We start from the raw sequence: 19,135 nt of genomic DNA on the forward strand, positions 1-19,135 counted from the left end.
AACAGAACCTAAACCGTATATGAGTGAGCTACCCCTTCTCAACACCTCGCTATTTACGCTAAAGTTTTTTAGTGCTTTAAAAATAATTCTTAATCCCCATCATAATTGTCAATATGACAAATTATAACTCGTACCCAATAACGAATCAAAGGAAATAGAAAAATCACGCAAATTGAAAGAACTATTCAAGCAGAATTTGGAGGCAATAATATACGAAGAAAAAAGAACCCTCCCTCTATTCTTTAGTCAAATTCTTTAGCCATCCGTGCGTCAAAAATATTCTAACAGATGACTTCAAATATATTAAAAATATAAATCGAAAAATTTAATAAACAAACTTAAATGGTTTTTCTAAGTTCCCAATATGATCTGACTCCCAAACTCAAAACTCCATAATTACCAGTGAAAGTAGATACAAACAGATGGTACCTAGTAAATGATCATTCGTAAACGTTCTGACTCAAAAACTTTATAATTCAATGGACTTTATAATTCAAAGTGAAGGTAGATACAAACAGGTAGTACCTACTAAAAGAACATTCGTAAATTTTCCGATTCCCAATATGATCTGACTCCCACGTACACGTTACACAATCGTACACGTTAGCATGCTACTAGCGACAGCATAATTGGTAGGGGATTTCCAAGAACCTTGAAGCAAGAACTTCAGCTATAAGTCAGAAAACAACTTTAATTACAAATAGTTTTTCATTTTACAAAGATCAAAAATGCCTTCAGTCAGGCTTTAAGGAGGTCTACTCTTTCAAAAAATACATTTCTAAGCAAAAATTATCGGCTGATATCTGGGTAAAGAGAATCTTCTCTATACCTCTATGTATGATGATAGACTTGGTAAGCATAATTAACCCCACCCTCTACTAGGGTGCAGTTTATATTTTCATTTATACAAAAGATAATTGTCCTCAAAACTCCAGTCAACCCCATCATCCTTCCCTCAAAAAGAATACCGAATCCGAACACTGAATGAAGAATACCGAACACTGCCTCTAAACAAGTTCTAAATTTGTTACAGCAGCAGTGCTTTTTTTGGGAAGTGATTATCAGGCCAGGCATGTAACTCAGATATATACTTATGGAGGGGTAAAAATTTGGAGGGGAGGGTAAAAAAAGCAAAGAAGAAAAAAAATTATAGGGAAATTCTTATGAGATGACAGACAAATTCATAAAAACACAAAATTTCAGAATTCAGGGTACGTGTGCATGAGCCCCTTCCCCCAAAAAATATGTCCAGCCAAAACCAACGAATGCTAGCAAAACGGATTTTGATACCAATAGATACATCAAAAGAATTGGATTTTTAAGCTGATTTCAAATATATTAAGTTTCATTAAGTTCAGTCCTACCCATCAAAAGTTACAACCCAGAAAAAATTTACCTTATTTCCGAAAAAAGGAGAAAACAACACTTAAAAGTCATAGAATCTTAATGAAATCACATCATCAGATTCAGCGTATCAGAAAATTCTACTGTAGAGGTTTCAAGCTCATGTCTGCAAAAATGTAGAATTTTGTTGTTTTTTTGCCAGAAGAAAAATCACGGATGTGTGTTTGTTTGGTTTTTGTTTTTTTTTTTTTCAGGGACGATCGTACTGACCCAGTGGTCCTAGAATATTGTGTGAGGGTTCATTCAAACGGAGATTAAAAGTTCTAGCGGGTGACCAAAAAAAATTGGAGGACGACTAGGCCCCCTCTCACGCTTATTTTTCCCCAAAATCACACGATTTAATTTCGAGATAGATATTTTGTTCAGCATAGAAGAAAATTTATAACTATGTCTTTGAGGATGACTTGATCCACCACAGTCCCCTGGGGAAAGGCTGAAAGTTATGAACTTTGCCCATCGTTTACATATAGCAATGGTTATTGGGAAGTATACATACATTCTCAGGGGGGTTGGTGGGGTAGGGAGATTGGGGAGGGGTTTACGTGGGAGAATCTTTCTGCATAGGAATTTTATGAATTTTCCAAGAAAGTGGCACCGTATTTCCCAGCATTATTTAAACAAGAGCTAAGAGCTCATATGGCACTTGTGACGAGGCGAGAAGAGCTAAGAGCCAAGAGATCATATGGTATGAGCTCTAACAAAATTCTATGAATCAATAGATTGATTTAAAAAGGAAAGTAAGAGGCTTAATGCCGGTCAGGATTTAAAATAAGAGCTCTGAGTCACGATGTCCTTCTAAATATCAAAATTCATTAAGATCCGATCACCCACTCATAAGTTATAAATACCTAATTTTTTCCAATTTTCCCTCTCCCTTTAGCCCCCCAGATGGTCGAATCTGGGAAAACGACTTTATCAAGTCAAATTGTGCAGCTCCCTGACACGCCTACCAATTTTCATCGTACTAACACGTCCAGAAGCACCAAACTCGCCAAATCATTGAACCCCTCTCCCCAACTCCTCCAAAGAGAGCAAATCCAGTACGATTCTGTCAATCACGTATCAAGGACATTTGTTTATTCTATCCACCAAGCTTCATCCCGATTCTACCACTCCAAGTGTTTTTTCCAAGATTTCCCCCTCCAACTCCCCCCAATGTCGAAAGATCTGGTCGGGATTTGAAATAAGAGCTCTGAGACATGAATTCCTTCTAAAAATCAAATTTCATTAAGATCCGATCATCTATTCGTAAGATAAAAATACCTCAATTTTCACGTTTTCAAAGAATTCCGGTTTCTCCCTCCAACTCCCCCCAATGTCACAGGATCTGGTCGGAATTTAAAATTGAACTTTAAAGCACAAGATCCTTCTAAATATCAAATTTCATTAAGATCTGGACAGCCTTTCGTAAGTTACAAACATCTCAATTTTCAAAATTACCCCCCCCCCCAATTCCACCAAAAAGAGCAGATCCGGTCCGGTTATGTCAGTCACATATCTTAGACAGGTTTCTATTCTTCCCATCCAGTTTCATCCTGATCTCACCGCTTTAAGTATTTTCTAAGATTTCCTGTCCCCCCAACTGCCCCTCCCCCCAATTACGCTTGATCTGGTCGAGATTTAAAATGAGAGATCTGAGTTACGAGGTCCTTCTAAATATGGAGTTTCATGAAGATCCGATCACTCCTCTGTAAGTTAAAAATACGTAATTTTCTCTTATTTTTCAGAAATAACCCTCCCCCAATAAAGCGGATCCGTTCCAATTATGTAAATCACGTATGTAAGACATCTGCTTATTTTTCCCACCAAGTTTCATCCCGATCCCTCCAATCTAAGCGTTTTCCATTATTTTAGGTTCCCCCACCCCAAACTTCCCCCAATGTCACCAGATCCGGTCAGGATTTAAAATAAGAGCTTTGAGACACGATATCCTTCTAAATATCAAATTTCATTGAGATCTGATCACCCGTTCGTAAGTTAAAAATACCTCATTTTTTCTAATTTTTCAGAATTAACCCCTCCCCCAACTACCCCAAAGAGAGCGGATCCGTTCCGGTTATGTCAATCATGTATCTAGGACTTGTGCTTATTTTTCCCACCAAGTTTCATTCTGATCCCTCCACTCTAAGTGTTTTCCAAGTTTTAGGTTTGCCCCTCCCAACTCCCCCCAATGTCACCAGATCCGGTCGGGATTCAAAATAAGAGCTCTGAGACTGGATATCCTTCTAAATATCAAATTTCATTGAGATCCAATCACCCGTTCATAAGTTAAAAATACCTCATTTTTTCTAATTTTTCAGAACCCCCCCCCCCCCAACTACCCCAAAGAGAGCGGATCCGTTCCGTTTATGTCAATCATGTATCTAGGACTTGTGTTTATTTTTCCCACCAAGTTTCATCCCAATCCCTCCACTCTAAGTGTTTTCCAAGTTTTAGGTTTCCCCCTCTCAAATCCCCCCCCCAAATGTCACCAGATCCGGTCAGGATTTAAAATAATAGCTCTAAGACACGATATCCTTCTAAATATCAAATTTCATTGAGATTCGATCACCCGTTTGTAAGTTAAAAATACCTCATTTTTTCAAATTTTTCAGAATTACCCCCCCCCCCCAACTACCCCAAACAGAGCGGATCCGTTCCGATTATGTCAATCATGTATCTGGGACTTGTGCTTATTTTTCCCATCAAGTTTCATCCCGATCCCTCCACTCTAAGTGCTTTCCAAAATTTTAGGTTTCCCCCCTCCAACTCCCCCCAATGTCATCAGATCCGGTCGGGATTTAAAATAAGAGCTCTGAGACACAATATCATTCCAAAAATGAAATTTCATTAAGATCCTATCACCCGCTCATAAGTTAAAAATACTTCATTTTTTCTATTTTTCTGAATTAACCGGCCCCCCACTCCCCCCCCCCCCCAGATGGTCAAATCGGGAAAACGGCTATTTCTAATTCGATCTGGTCCGGTCCCTGATACGCCTGCCAAATTTCATCGTCCTAGCTTACCTGGAAGTGCCTAAAGTAGCAAAACCAGGACCAACAGAAAGACAGACAGACAGACCAACAGACCGACAGAATTTGCAATTGCTATATGTCACTTGGTTAATACCAAGTGCCATAAAAACGATCAGAATTTAAATAAAAAAAAACTGTTTTTTAAACTGAAAGTAAGGAGCAACATTAAAACTTAAACAAACAGAAATTATTACACAAATAAGTGGGTTTGCCCCCTCATAAATACCTTACTCTTTACACTAAAGTTTTCTTAGTACTTTCAGAAGAGCTCTTTAGTCTAATTAAACGGCTTTTGTGATTCAGGAGTTATTCTTAAAGAATTGGAACAAAATTCGAACTTTAGTGTAAAGAGTGAGGTATTGATGAGAATGTGAACCCCTCACTTATGGAATGATTTATGTCCATTTTAAGTTCTAATGTTGCTCCTTGCTTTCAGTTGAAAAAGCTTGTTTTTTTATCAAATTACTAAAATAATTTATTAATAAAATTATTTTATAATAAATAAAACCACACTAGGTTAAGTAAAAAACTGCTTATTATGAAATGTGCAGGGTAATATATGTTACAAGCTATTTGACAAAATCAAGACTACTTAACATTTGTATTAGAAAAAAGAATGATCGGCAGTTCTTGTCTCATTACACCAGTGTTTTTTGTTTTGTTTTTTTAACTCCTTGTACGGTTTATTAGTAACTAGGAACTCCTGTTGGGACTTGTTTGCATATGCTGGTACAAGTCAATTTGCCCAGTGGTATACATAAGAGACTGCCAAGCAATATCAGTAAGTTATACTTTATCTTTCTATACATTCAGTTTAACAAAGAAGGCTTACTTTTACTGGTTGAAAGCTAAGTCTGTCTGCACAGGAGATATTTTCACAACAACCACAAATTGAGAGGTTTTCAATAAATTCTACTGCTTTGATTATTTGCTCATGGTCACTTTTTTTCTATATGCACAGAATCCATAATATTAGTGAATAGCTACTGCTACTACTAATAACAACTCACCACAGGACCCAGCCACCTGGAGCCAACCCAGCTACACATGCTCATCTCCATCCCAATCTATGAAAGCCTACCTCTTTGCACCCTCCAAGGAGGTACACATTTCCCTTAAATCTTTCCTTAGAGCATCCTGCCACCCCAACTGAGGACAACCTGATTTTCCATTTAGCAGTAGACAGTTGGCCAAAAAGTACTATCTTCATTCATACAACATGCCCTAGCCATCTCAGCCTTTCTTTCATTACAGCCCTAGAAAGCAGGATTAAACTACAATTTTTGTACAGCCTAACAACCTACTGTTTGAAATATGGTCAGTTAGTTGGGCACCCTAAACAATGCATGGACAATTTCTCAAGAAAACATCTAGTAAATCTTCCTCCATTATTTGGAACAGTGAAGAAACTGGTGAAGAACAATGAGCAAGTAATTTACAAAGGATATTAGAATCAATCTGAACATATACAAAACACATTTTTTTTTCACCATTGCAAAAAAAAATTCTACATATTTCTTCCTCAAAGAGGAATGGTTGCAATGGCATCCAAACAGAATCCCTTGCAAATAGATTGCAAACTTATTCTGGAGAATGTGTTCTGACTGTTAATGCCTTTTGGGAAAGTTGCAAACTCTAAATCATCTCAAACCCAACTAAGATGTAAGAAAGTAAAATAAGCCAATAAATCAAGTGTATTTTCTTTAACATGACATGGATATTAATACACCTTAATTAATACAAAAATAGCAACAAAGACCACACTGCCTTTCCATAACAAACAAATACAAAGTAGAGATAATAGGGAAAATCTTTTCAAGACAGTGGAAATTATTTCTGTAGATATTTTGGCCCTATGTCCAAGGGCTGTCTTCAGCACAATACAAGAATAAGAGAGAAAATATATATATATATATATATATATATATATATATATATATATATATATATATATATATATATATATATATATATATATAAATGAACTTACATCAAATTGTGAGGATTAAAACTGAATAATTAAAAACACTTTTTAAAACTTTTTTTTTAAAAATAGCCCTAGCATCCTTACTTCAACAAAGTTCAACCAGGATTCTGGTTGAACTTTGTAGTATTTTTATATTATGTTGTATGGAAGTTTCATGTTATGTTTTTTTTGTAGGTAGCCTGGGTCAATAAACCTATTCAATAGACAACATTACATGGTGTCAGAAGTGGGATCAAAATAACAATGGACGTCCTTCAGCCATCAATAAACTGGGAGGTCAACTCCCTTTCAGAAGAATGGGACCGCTTTGAAGAACACGCGAAGCTGATGTTTGCAGGGCCACTTTCAGGCAAAACAGAAAAAGTACAGTGTGCCTACCTACTCATCTGGGCTGGAGCAAAAGGTCGGGAAATATTCAACACCTTCAGCATCGCGCCTGAAGAGCTGCACAAAATTGAACCTTACCTCGCTAAATTCAAAGCATATGCTTCACCTCAGAAGAACACAGTTTTTGCACGATACCTGTTCCAGAAGCGAGACCAAAACGACACAGAGACTGTGGAAAAATACATCACAGATCTAAAGACATTAGTGAAACCATGCTCCTACTACGACCCAGATGAAATGGTTCGGGACCAAATTGTATGTGGAATCCAAAACCAAAACGTGCGTGAAAAGCTCTTGGCTGAAGGTGATGAACTCACACTGGCTAAAGCAACCTTTATGTGCAGAAGCCACGAAGCGACCCAGGCTCAACTCAAGACATTCAACAGAACAAGACCAGCCCCCATCAAACAAGAGATCGACGCTATATTCCGCTACCAAAACCAGAACAGTGGTAGAAACAAACAAACAGAAGCAAGCAGCTCCAAGAGTAAAGCATGCTACTTCTGTGGCGGAACATACTCCCCCTCACACATCTGTCCTGCAAAGGGGAAAACCTGCTCCATATGCAAAAAGACCAACCACTTTGCCAGGGTCTGTCGAAGTAAGACAGTCAGTGCAGTTGATGAAGACGCCGCAGATACAAACCCCAGCGACGAAACTGTTTTCCTTTACTCCATCAAGCAAAGTAAGAACAAAGACGAAGCAGTTATTCCACTGACTATCAACAACCAGTTCCCTGTACAATTTAAGATCGACACAGGAGCCCAGGTGAATATCATCCCAAAGAAGTATTTTGACCTCATCACGCCAAAGCCCACCATGAAACCCACCAATAAGCAACTCACAAGCTATTGTGGAGCACGGATCCCAGTAACAGGAGTCTGTGAACTATCCTGTAGGTACAAAGACAACATGAGCAGCACGCAGCAGTTCTATGTAGTTGAGACCTCATCCTCCCCAATCATTGGCTACCGTTCTAGCCTCAACCTGGACCTGATCAAGCTAGTCCTAAACATAGATGTAGCAACCTCCCAAGTACCGCACCTGAAGGAAAAGTACAAAGAAGTATTCAGAGGAATTGGGAAGCTGGACGGAGAATGCAACATACACCTAAAGGATAACGCAACGCCAACCGTCTACCCAGCCTGACGAGTCCCTGCCGCTATGCAGGATAAGCTCAAGACAGAGCTCAGTCGCCTAGAAAGCCTAGGTATCATAGAAAAAGTAGTGACCCCGACCGAATGGGTTAACTCAATGGTAATGGTAGAAAAGAAGGACGGCTCCATAAGACTGTGCATAGATCCAGTTGATCTAAATAAGTCCATCAAGCGACTGCACTACCCGATTCCCACTCTGGACAATGTCACCTCGAAACTACACGGAGCCAAAGTATTCACCAAACTTGATGCCCAATCCGGTTACTGGTCCATTCTGCTGTCTGACGACTCTTCTTATCTCATGACATTCAGCACGATCTATGGGAGATACCGTTTCAAGCAAATGCCCTTTGGAATCATCTCAGCCCAAGATGAATTTCAGCGGCAAATGGAAGATGCTTTCAAAGGCCTAGAAGGATTCAAAATCATCATTGACGACATGATCGTGTATGATCGTGTAGTTCTCAGTATCCAGAGTAAAGTACTTCAGACACGTCATAAGCTCCAAAGGAATGCAGCCAGACCCCGATAAGATCTGTGCCATAAACAACATGCCAAGCCCATCATGCCGAGAAGAACTCCAAACACTTCTTGGGATGATCAATTACTTAGCCAAGTACATTCCAAGTCTCTCAACAAAGAACAAAAAACTCGGTGACCTGACTAAAGCAGACCCGTTCATCTGGGAAGAGGAACACACGCAGATCCTAGAAGACTTGAAGAGCTCCATAGTATCCAACACCCTGTTCTTCAACCACAAGAGTAACAACGTGGAACTCATAGTTGACGCCTCTAGCCACGGACTTGGTGCACACCTGGTCTCGGAGGGGAAAGTCACAGCTTATGCATCGAGATCGCTCAGCAAAACAGAGCAGAAATATTCCCAGCTAGAAAAAGAGCTGTATGCCATCGTATTTGGCTGCAAACATTTCCACCATTATCTCTATGGCCGGCATGTCAAAGTTACTACTGACCACCGCCCACTCGAAACAGTGGTGGCAAACCCTATCCACAAGGCCCCACCCCAAGTACAGAGATTAATGCTCCAGCTCCAGCCTTATGACCTTAGCCTGAAGTTCCGACCGGGCTCAGAAATTCCTGTAGCCGATGCTCTATCCCGCCTACACCTGGGCGATGCAGATCCAACACTGGAAGAAAGTCTAGATGTCTACGTACACCAAGTTGTATGAAACCTACCTGCCAGTGACCAGAAGCTCAAAGAGATCCAGGTGGAAACAACAAAGGATTCAGAACTGAGTACCCTAATCAAAACAGTCCAAGCGGGGTGGCCGAGTGCAAGAAAAGACTGCCCAACCAACATCCTAGCATACTGGAACTTGCAGCATGAACTCTCCTTTGAAAAAGGCATCCTACTCAAAGGAGAAAGGCTGATCATCCCCAAGAATATGCAGGCAGCTACACTGCAGCAGTTACACGCAGCCCATCTCAGAATCAAGAAAACGAAACAACGAGCCAGAATGCTGGTATATTGGCCAGGACTCAACGCAGATGTTGAGCGGTACATAACAAAGTGCCAAACATGCGCCAACAACATGCCAAGCAATTCAAAGGAACCGATGATAAACCACAACATTGAGACGCTGCCATGGCAAAAGGTTGCGACCGATCTCTTCAAATGGAAAAGCGCCAGTTTCTTGGTAACCGTCGACTACCACAGCCGTTTTTTCGAAATCGACAAGCTTCCGACGACCTCATCCAGTGCAGTCATCACGAAACTCAAGGCCCATTTCGCCCGACATGGCATACCGTCTCAGCTAATGTCAGACAACAGACCTCAGTTCACATCAAGAGAATTCACTGATTTTGCCAAGACATGGGGAATCTCACTAACCACGTCCAGCCCAGGATACCCAAAATCCAACAGACTGATTGAGAAGGCGGTACAAATCTCAAAAAACATCATGACGAAAGTGACAGAAAAGAGAGAAGACCCCTTCCTGGGTATACTAGAGTATAGGAATACACCAGTCAACGGGTTCGCATCCCCAGCCCAGCTCCTAATGTCGCGTCAGCTAAGATCCATCCTGCCGTGCACTGCACAACACCTCAAGAAGAAAGTCATTCCGACCACACAGTTTACCCAATGAAGAACTGAAATGCAGAAACGCCAAAAGCTGTATCATGACAAATCAGCTAGATCACTGAAACAACTCACCCCTGGAGATGCAGTTTACATACAGAAGACACCCGACAGACCATGGAGTCAGGCTGTTGTGCTATCCCATGCAGGATAGCCACGATCCCACCAGGTGCATACCAACAAAGGTTCCGTGCTAAGGAGAAACCGTAACATCTCACAGCCCGTCCACATCAAAGCCAGCAAGGTTTGAGCCAAGTCAGTGAGACAAGCGATGAAGCAGCACCACCAACAACAGAAACGGCTATTGAGTCACCACCCTCAGCTTCACAGCCAGACCTGTTCATGTCCCCATTGCCACTGTGGGATGGTCAGCAGGCCAGCCCGAGCCCCAATGAGACGGCCACCGTATCTCAGCCCCAGGGTACCAGCAAAACACCATTGCAGCTACGCACGCATTATGGTCGAATAGTAAGAGGACCCCTGAAGCTAAACCTGTAAAAAAGAGTGAAGTGAAAAGAAGTATGAAAAGCTGCAGCCTCAATGCGGCCAAAGACTCAGTGAAGTGAACCAAGCCAAGACTTTAGTGGACCACTCTTGAAGTTAAAGTGTTTTGAAAGCTTAAGAGGACCCCTGAAGCTAAACCTGTAAAAAAAGAGTGAAGTGAAAAGAAGTATGAAAAGCTGCAGCCTTAACGCGGCCAAAGACTCAGTGAAGTGAACCAAGCCAAGACTTTAGCGGACCACTCTTGAAGTTAAAGTGTTTTGGAAGTTTAGTATGTTGCTTTTTTATTATGAGAAGGAAGATGTAGTATTTTTATATTATGTTGTATGGAAGTTTCATGTTATGTTTTTTTTGTAGGTAGCCTGGGTCAATAAACCTATTCAATAGACAACATTACAAACTTAGTCCTGGTTGAACTTTGTTGAAGTAAGGATGCTAGGGCTATTTTTTTTTTTTTAAAGTTTTAAAAAGTGTTTTTAATTATTCAGTTTTAATCCTCACAATTTGATGTAAGTTCATTTATATATATATATATATATATATATATATATATATATATATATATATATATATATATATATATATATATAGTTTCTCTCTTATTCTTGTATTGTGCTGAAGACAGCCCTTGGATATAGGGCCAAAATATCTACAGAAATAATTTCCACTGTCTTGAAAAGATTTTCCATATTATCTCTACTTTGTATTTGTTTCTTAATTAATACAGTTATAAACATAATTATTATTACAGTTATATATTTATATATTATTTATATATTTATATATTATATATATAATTTATATATAAATTATTTATTTTTATATATATATATCATGAAAAGAGAAATCACCAATGCTACAGCACAAACACAAAAAAAAAAAAAAAAAAAAAAAAAAAAAAAAAGGAGACAGAAGGAGAAAAGGAAGACTGTTTTCCTAAATTAGTGATTAATATAGACCAGCACTTGAATGAGGCCTTAACCCTACTCATCCATACAATCACATAGGTCAAACAGCATAGCCACACACAATCAACCATAAAGAATAATCCATGGACAGGCAGTCATGTCGTCAATAAGTATAAGTCGTCATTTACCAAACCATAGAAAAAATAATATAGACAAATAATTCAGAGGCAACACCCAACATAAGGGCTCATCAGGAGAATACACTGGCCTATATAGGGTTTCGCCACTCTAAATTCTCTACCCAGCACAGTGTTGTGGCTACCACAGAATATCCATGGCATCCCCGCGTCAGGTATCACCCCCAAAATACATGTCTATGAAAAAAAAACAGCAAATGTAAAACAACCAAGTAAAACCAAAACAAGCTTATCCTGTTAATATATCCCTCCCTTTAGCAACAATAGGTAAACTAAATATTAAAAATTTTACCAAATCACAAATATTAACACATTGCAAAAAACCTGAATGAACTAAACAATTATATAATTCATCTTTACCATGTGGCTAATTTTTTAAAAATTCCGCTCAAATAGAAACACAATTCAAAATAAATGGCGCTGTGACAACATTTCTCGAACCTCCGAAATTAGTCAAAAAATTTCTTTAAGTATTTCTAGATAATTCTTTTGATATTTATTTAAAAGTTCGTTATAATGAAAACTAAATTTTTTAAATTGCCAAGTTAATTTATTTGCAGAAAAACCTCTTGATATCAATTTTTGGCTTAAGATTTTACATCTATTTTTAAAATCAATATAATTACTACAAATCCTTGCATAACGAAGTAACTGTGAGAAAAACGCTGAATATGTGATATTTGAGTGTATATTACTTTCAGGGAATGGGAAACTAATCACTTCAAAATCAAAATCATCCGTTTTATTATACATTTTAAAACTTAATTTATTATTATCACAAATATTAATATTTAAATCTAAGAAATGATCTTCATGACCAGCGCCATGACTAGGCTCAAGAATAAGCTCTGATGGATATATATTTTTAGAAATATCAATGAAATCCTTACAATTTAAGACCAAAATATCATCTAAATATCTTTTATTATTTGACAAAGCATGTTTTAAATTAATTGGATTATTCTTATCCATCATATATTTATATTCTAGTTGACTTAAAAACAAGTCAGCTATAAATGGGCTGGCATTCCCCCCCATGGGAATTCCCATAATTTGCTTGTACAAATCACCCCCAAATCTTATATAAGTATTGTATAAAACAAATTCCAATAACTCAAAAATCATATCCAAGCTGTAACATCTCAAGTTAACTGTAGTATTAAAGCAGTTTGTCCATATGGCTTTTTTATTATAACTGTCTATTTTTAAGAACCTTTTACTAGATAAGAGGAAAGATTTCTTTATAACAGTTTTTAAATTATCTAACACTAAATTGAGTGATAAATTAGTATACATTGTCGCAAAATCGAAAGACTCAATTCTTTTAGCTGAAACCATTGTTAAAGAATCTATCACCTGCAGTGAATTATTAACACTCCAATATGGATTAAAATTCGAAAATTTTTTAATACCAGAACAATAGGTTTTAAGTTTATTTACAATTTCCTTTAAAATTAAAGAGAGGTCAGTAGCAGCAATGCGGGTTGGACATTTAGCTGCTCCAGCAATAAACCGTGGTTTAGGGGGATTCTTATGAAATTTTACAGTCCAATATAGGAAAGGGAACTTTTTATCATTGTCATTTATTTTAATATTAAAATTTTTAAAAAGTATTTCTTCAGTCTTTTCAATTAAATTCTCATCCTCTATATTTACCTTTTCATAAACATTAGTTGTGCCTAACTCCCTTTTTAAGATATCACAATACAGCTTCTGACAAATTATGGCAAAATTATTATTAGCTTTATCCACTGGCACAATTACAAATTCATTCTTTAGATTAGCAATTGCTTGTTTAATCTTCGCATTATAAAATAATGATTTAGTGTTACTATTTTTTAAGTTAGAATATATTTTATTTCTTACTCTACTAATAATTAAATTCTTCCAACTTTGAAAACTCTCTTTATTTTTATTCTCTTTCTTACACCACTTATCAATAAATAAATCAAAATCATTTTCCAAGCCATCAAGAACACTCGATGGTTTCAGATGATGAGAAAGACGGAAATTTGCCCCTTTATTCATTATAATTTGAAGATCATCTTGCTTTATTATTGACAAGTCCCCTGTTATAACATGTTTGTAAGTAGGATTTACAAATGGGCCAAGTTGCTTACAATTACAAACCGGTTTCCAATTTATATCGCTATCTAGTTTTTTTAGTATTAAATTATAATTAAAAATAATTTGCCCAATAGTTTTTGAAAATTTATAAGTTAAAACTGGACTATCATTATAATTTAAATTACTAGGAAGGGCCTGTTTCACATGCCGCTGATTTAAAATTTCTGGTAAATTAATATCTTCAATCTGCTTACAAGTAAAATTAATAGGTAAATATAATCTGTTATCCTTATTACTAATCTTATCGAACTTTTTCTTTTTTGAAATAAATTTCGTTTTAGATAGAATGCAAATTGTATCACATATTACTTTAAAATTATAATCAAGAGCTGTATTATTCTTCACAATCCAGAAAAGTTTGATTAAATTCCTCTTGGATAAATTATTTAGACACTTTATTACAGAAATCATACCCCTAGATTCAAGTAGCTGGCATAGATCTATAGAAAGCATATGTACATCTAATTCATTTTTTCTATTATTTTTCCTATGTCCTCTCGATCGTTTTTTACGTTTGGTAGGACAAGTAAAAGAAGGATGGTCCATAAAACCATCAATACATTTAACAACAACATGAGACATGTCACCATATTTTGCTACACGATCATTTAACCCAAAAGGATAAGCTGTACCAAGAGTATGGATCCAGAAATCCTCCTGTTTACGTAGTCTATTATTCTTCTCTTCTTTATTTAAATTTTCTAATTCTAAATTTTCTAAAATTGTGACAGTTATATCTGATATGGAACATTTACCATTACTACAATGTTGAACTAGATAGTTATTAGTTTTTTCATTATTAACTGTTGTCTTGTGTCCAGAAAATCTTTTATATATATTATTAGTTGTTTCCCCCACATATTGTAGGCAGCATTTATTACATTCTAATAGGTAAATTACATTGGTTGTTCTACAATTAACATTACCACGTAACTTGCATGCAAAATTTTTATTATACAATGTACTTTTAACAGAAGTCCGTGGGACAAAATGATCTTGGCAAAGAAAACAACGACTTTTACACTTACTAACTTTCAAAAAATCGTTCCGAGTTCCGAGGCTAATATTTGTGTTTTGTTGCATAAAAAGTTATTGAAAATAAATCCAAAACAAACCAACATCCAAATCAAAATCCAACAATCAAAGTCCAGAAAACATGCCAAGGTCAATAGGTCAATAGGTCAATAAATACATAAGCAAAAAGATGAAAGAACATGAAATTTGCATAAGTGCCATCTCACCAATAATTAACAATATCAGGTTAAAAACCTGGACCAGGGTAAAGGTCTGTCGGGGAGAAAACTAAAAAAATTTTCTCCACCAGCACTGGATCCAACCTGGAGTAATATCATGAAAAGAGAAATCACCAATGCTACAGCACAAACACAAAAAAAAAAAAAAAAAAAAAAAAAAAAAAAAAAAAGGAGACAGAAGGAGAAAAGGAAGACTGTTTTCCTAAATTAGTGATTAATATAGACCAGCACTTGAATGAGGCCTTAACCCTACTCATCCATACAATCACATAGGTCAAACAGCATAGCCACACACAATCAACCATAAAGAATAATCCATGGACAGGCAGTCATGTCGTCAATAAGTATAAGTCGTCATTTACCAAACCATAGAAAAAATAATATAGACAAATAATTCAGAGGCAACACCCAACATAAGGGCTCATCAGGAGAATACACTGGCCTATATAGGGTTTCGCCACTCTAAATTCTCTACCCAGCACAGTGTTGTGGCTACCACAGAATATCCATGGCATCCCCGCGTCAGGTATCACCCCCAAAATACATGTCTATGAAAAAAAAACAGCAAATGTAAAACAACCAAGTAAAACCAAAACAAGCTTATCCTGTTAATATATCCCTCCCTTTAGCAACAATAGGTAAACTAAATATTAAAAATTTTACCAAATCACAAATATTAACACATTGCAAAAAACCTGAATGAACTAAACAATTATATAATTCATCTTTACCATGTGGCTAATTTTTTAAAAATTCCGCTCAAATAGAAACACAATTCAAAATAAATGGCGCTGTGACAACATTTCTCGAACCTCCGAAATTAGTCAAAAAATTTCTTTAAGTATTTCTAGATAATTCTTTTGATATTTATTTAAAAGTTCGTTATAATGAAAACTAAATTTTTTAAATTGCCAAGTTAATTTATTTGCAGAAAAACCTCTTGATATCAATTTTTGGCTTAAGATGTATAAGCTGTAATGCACAAAAAGTTGCATTATATAGAGGAGGGGGAAGGGGTATAGTTAGGGACCTCAAAATAACTTCCAGGGATATACTTTAGCCTGTAGACACATCCCTGAAAGTTTCAATTCTTTAGCCCAACAACTTTCCTAGATACCAAGAAGTCAATGGACTAGAATTTTACCAAAATTTTCATTAAACTTACCAGGTTTTCATTTTACTGTTATCTCACAACACTAACTCTATAGGCTACCACTTTTTGAGTCTCACTAAATTCTGTAGGTTTCTCTTGTTAATCTATTTTTCATACACATAGCTTACAGCATTCGCTTCTGCTTGTCATACTATTGTTAAAAATATTAAACTATAGCCCTATCATTTTACTCAAATTTTTTGAAAGAATGACAAAGGCCACCCCAACTTTTTGGTCTTTCTTGGATGGTTTTTGGTCTTTCTATAAATATATCTACTACTCTTTTTATGCATCAAATCCTTTGACATTTTAAGGAACTGTGCTGGGTTAAGACCTTACCACATTTCAAACTCTGTCTCACAAGTGAATAGGCTATTTTATCTTTCTAATGTGGAATAATCTCTAGATTGTGTACTTTCAGCTTCAGCTGATCAGCCTTAGTTTCAGCTGATCACCCTTAGCTTCAAATGAAGGAACATTCCCTTACTCCAACTGTTCCAATCACTTACCATTTTTTGGCTGAAAAAAACAGCATCTTTTGGGTAGCATTTGTTTTTTGGTAACATAATTCACTGAGAAATGGTCTTACAACCTTAAGGCTTAATTTAGGCCTTGATAAAGAGATGACATATGGAAAAACAAACCTCCAACAGTGGCTGATTTAGGCTTATTTTCAGCTAAATCTCTATCCTGTCCATCTTTATGAAAAATGTCTGGTTCACTAGCACTTTTCATTTGAAATAACCCTAAACATTTAATTAAATTTCAAACTGGGCTAAAATTAAGCACTTGAAGATTTTGGCACTTGAATCTGTCGCAATAAAAACACTACAAGTTCCTAGATTTGAATACTCCCAGATTACTAGGCTACTCTTTTCTTTTAAGAGGCCATGATTGTGAAGAAATTTTAATTCTATATTTTAGGGGTTAGCTAAAATGAACCAAATCAGAAATCACAAGTATCGCCGTGTACAATTTTAGAGACGGTATTTTAAAATTCTGTCGTTAAAAATTGTCTATCCACTCAGGAATAACTGGTAACCATCAGGCGGATAAAATTGCAAAAAATACTTTAGATATTGACCAGCCAAGTGGGAGACCAATCCTCATTAGAGATATATACCACTGGAGATTATCAGAGGTATTGTTAAATAAGAATAATTAAATTCTATCGCCCTTCCCAAATAAGTGCCTTTCTAAAATGTATGATAGAATACGGTCTGGCTCAAATGGGTAAAATTGTCAGGCTTTTTCATATCAGTTCCCTAATTCAAGTGGCACAATTCCCTCTTCCCCCCTTTGCAGGTATTGTAATTTAAAAAATGAAACAATTAACCATTGCCTATTTGAATGTAATATGCTGACATCTGCACAGTATATCATGCATTGTAAACTGCTAAAGTGCTTCCAACAAGAGAAAATTGCACTATTAGTTATGAGTCTATCTGACTGTAGTTGCGAACTGAGTTCAGAAACCAATATTTATCTTCATATATTTCAGCTCCTAGAATCAAAAGATCTACTGAAAGAAATCTGAGCAGATTCTAAATGAATTAGAAGCAACCAAATCAGTAACTCTGTTCATATATTAGAGTGAATCAAAAGGAAAAGCGTTGAATAGTCTCGAGAGAAAATTCCTCGTTTGCTGAAAAAGAAGAAGTCCCAAAGTGATTAGACCCGAACTCATTCTCCTTCTTTCAAGTAAAAGATTCATTTTCTTGCAAGAAAGTAATGTATAATTTGACTTGTTGTCTTAGGCACTTGGGTCAGACTGAACCCAAACCTCCATGCCTTCACTTGCAAGATACCCACAATATCAGACAACGGCACGCCTACAACCATTGTCCTTCTGTACTTTCCCAAAATAGAGATGAGACACTAAACCATTTACAAATAAGATGCAAATCTTCGGGAGGGGTCGACCAACAGCAGTCGTCTAAAAGCGACTCTTGACGTTTAAAGACATCAATGTTTCAGTGGTTAGGGTAACGCTAATTCCTCCAGAGTAAACTTAACCCGAATTGCTGTCGAGCAACAAAATCAGCCTGGAACTGTAAAGAAAGAAGACTAAGTTCCCAAGTTTTGTTTGCTTTGGAATAGTAAAAATCTATTCGCACTTAACAGCAATAAGGTCCAATGGATCTGTATTGCTCTGTGAGTGATAATGACTTACATTTGTTACTGATCTGGATCTTGCCAGCAGTATTTCCAGCTCCTGCATGACCACTTGCTATCCAGTGACTTTTTGAAAGTTATAGGTGAGGTTGCTGACACTGTAGACTCGGAGAGGGAATTCCAGTCGTTGACAATTCTTTCGGAGAAGAAGTTTGGATGCATTCTAGTGTTCACATGGCATTTAGGAAGTTTGAATGACCTCTTGTATGGGATTGGTAGGACATATTCAGGTTGAAGGGACTAGATGTGTCATTAGAGAGTTTATGGGTAAGCATCATGTCACCTCGTCTGCGGCGGTACACCAGAGTGGGTAATTTCAGTTTTTTTAGTCTTTCATCGTAGGGAGGGTCTTTTATCCCATTTATAACATCGGTGGCAAGCCTCCGCACGCCCTCAAGAAGTCTCGTGTCGCCTTTATATTGGGGAGTGGCTACGCAGTTTCCAAAGTCAGTGTTCGGTCTTATGATGACCTTATAAAGTTTAAGAAAGACTTTGGGTGATCTGCTTGTAATAGATCTCTTGAGTAGGCCAAGTCCTGTATTAGATTTAGAAACCATACTCCTTATGTGGGAGTGGAACTTGAGCTGATTATCAACGACTACACCTAAGTCCTTTTCTTCATGGTGGGTTTGAAGATCAGTCCTTGTTCGCTTCTCAGGATCCCACGTTGAGTGGACTGCGTTTTCATTCTTTGGTCCAAAGTGCAAAACGCAGAATTTGCTGATGTTGAATGACAGTAGCCACTCTTCAGCCCACTCGTTGATATGATCA

At 36.9% G+C, this 19,135-nt stretch overlaps 1 protein-coding gene across 1 annotated transcript in view; it reads right to left on the reverse strand.

The window, feature by feature from the left end:
• LOC136034377 (phosphatase and actin regulator 4-like) overlaps positions 1-17,072 on the reverse strand; it is a 205,137-nt gene extending 188,065 nt beyond the window's left edge. Inside the window, exon 1 of the mRNA XM_065715525.1 lies at positions 16,834-17,072. Coding sequence (XP_065571597.1) covers positions 16,834-16,924 — 91 coding nt within the window. The 5' untranslated portion in view covers positions 16,925-17,072. The remainder of the gene's footprint in view (positions 1-16,833) is intronic.
• Positions 17,073-19,135: the final 2,063 nt, after the last annotated feature.

The sequence above is a fragment of the Artemia franciscana genome, chromosome 13, assembly GCF_032884065.1.
Source record: "Artemia franciscana chromosome 13, ASM3288406v1, whole genome shotgun sequence".
NCBI lineage: Eukaryota > Metazoa > Arthropoda > Branchiopoda > Anostraca > Artemiidae > Artemia > Artemia franciscana.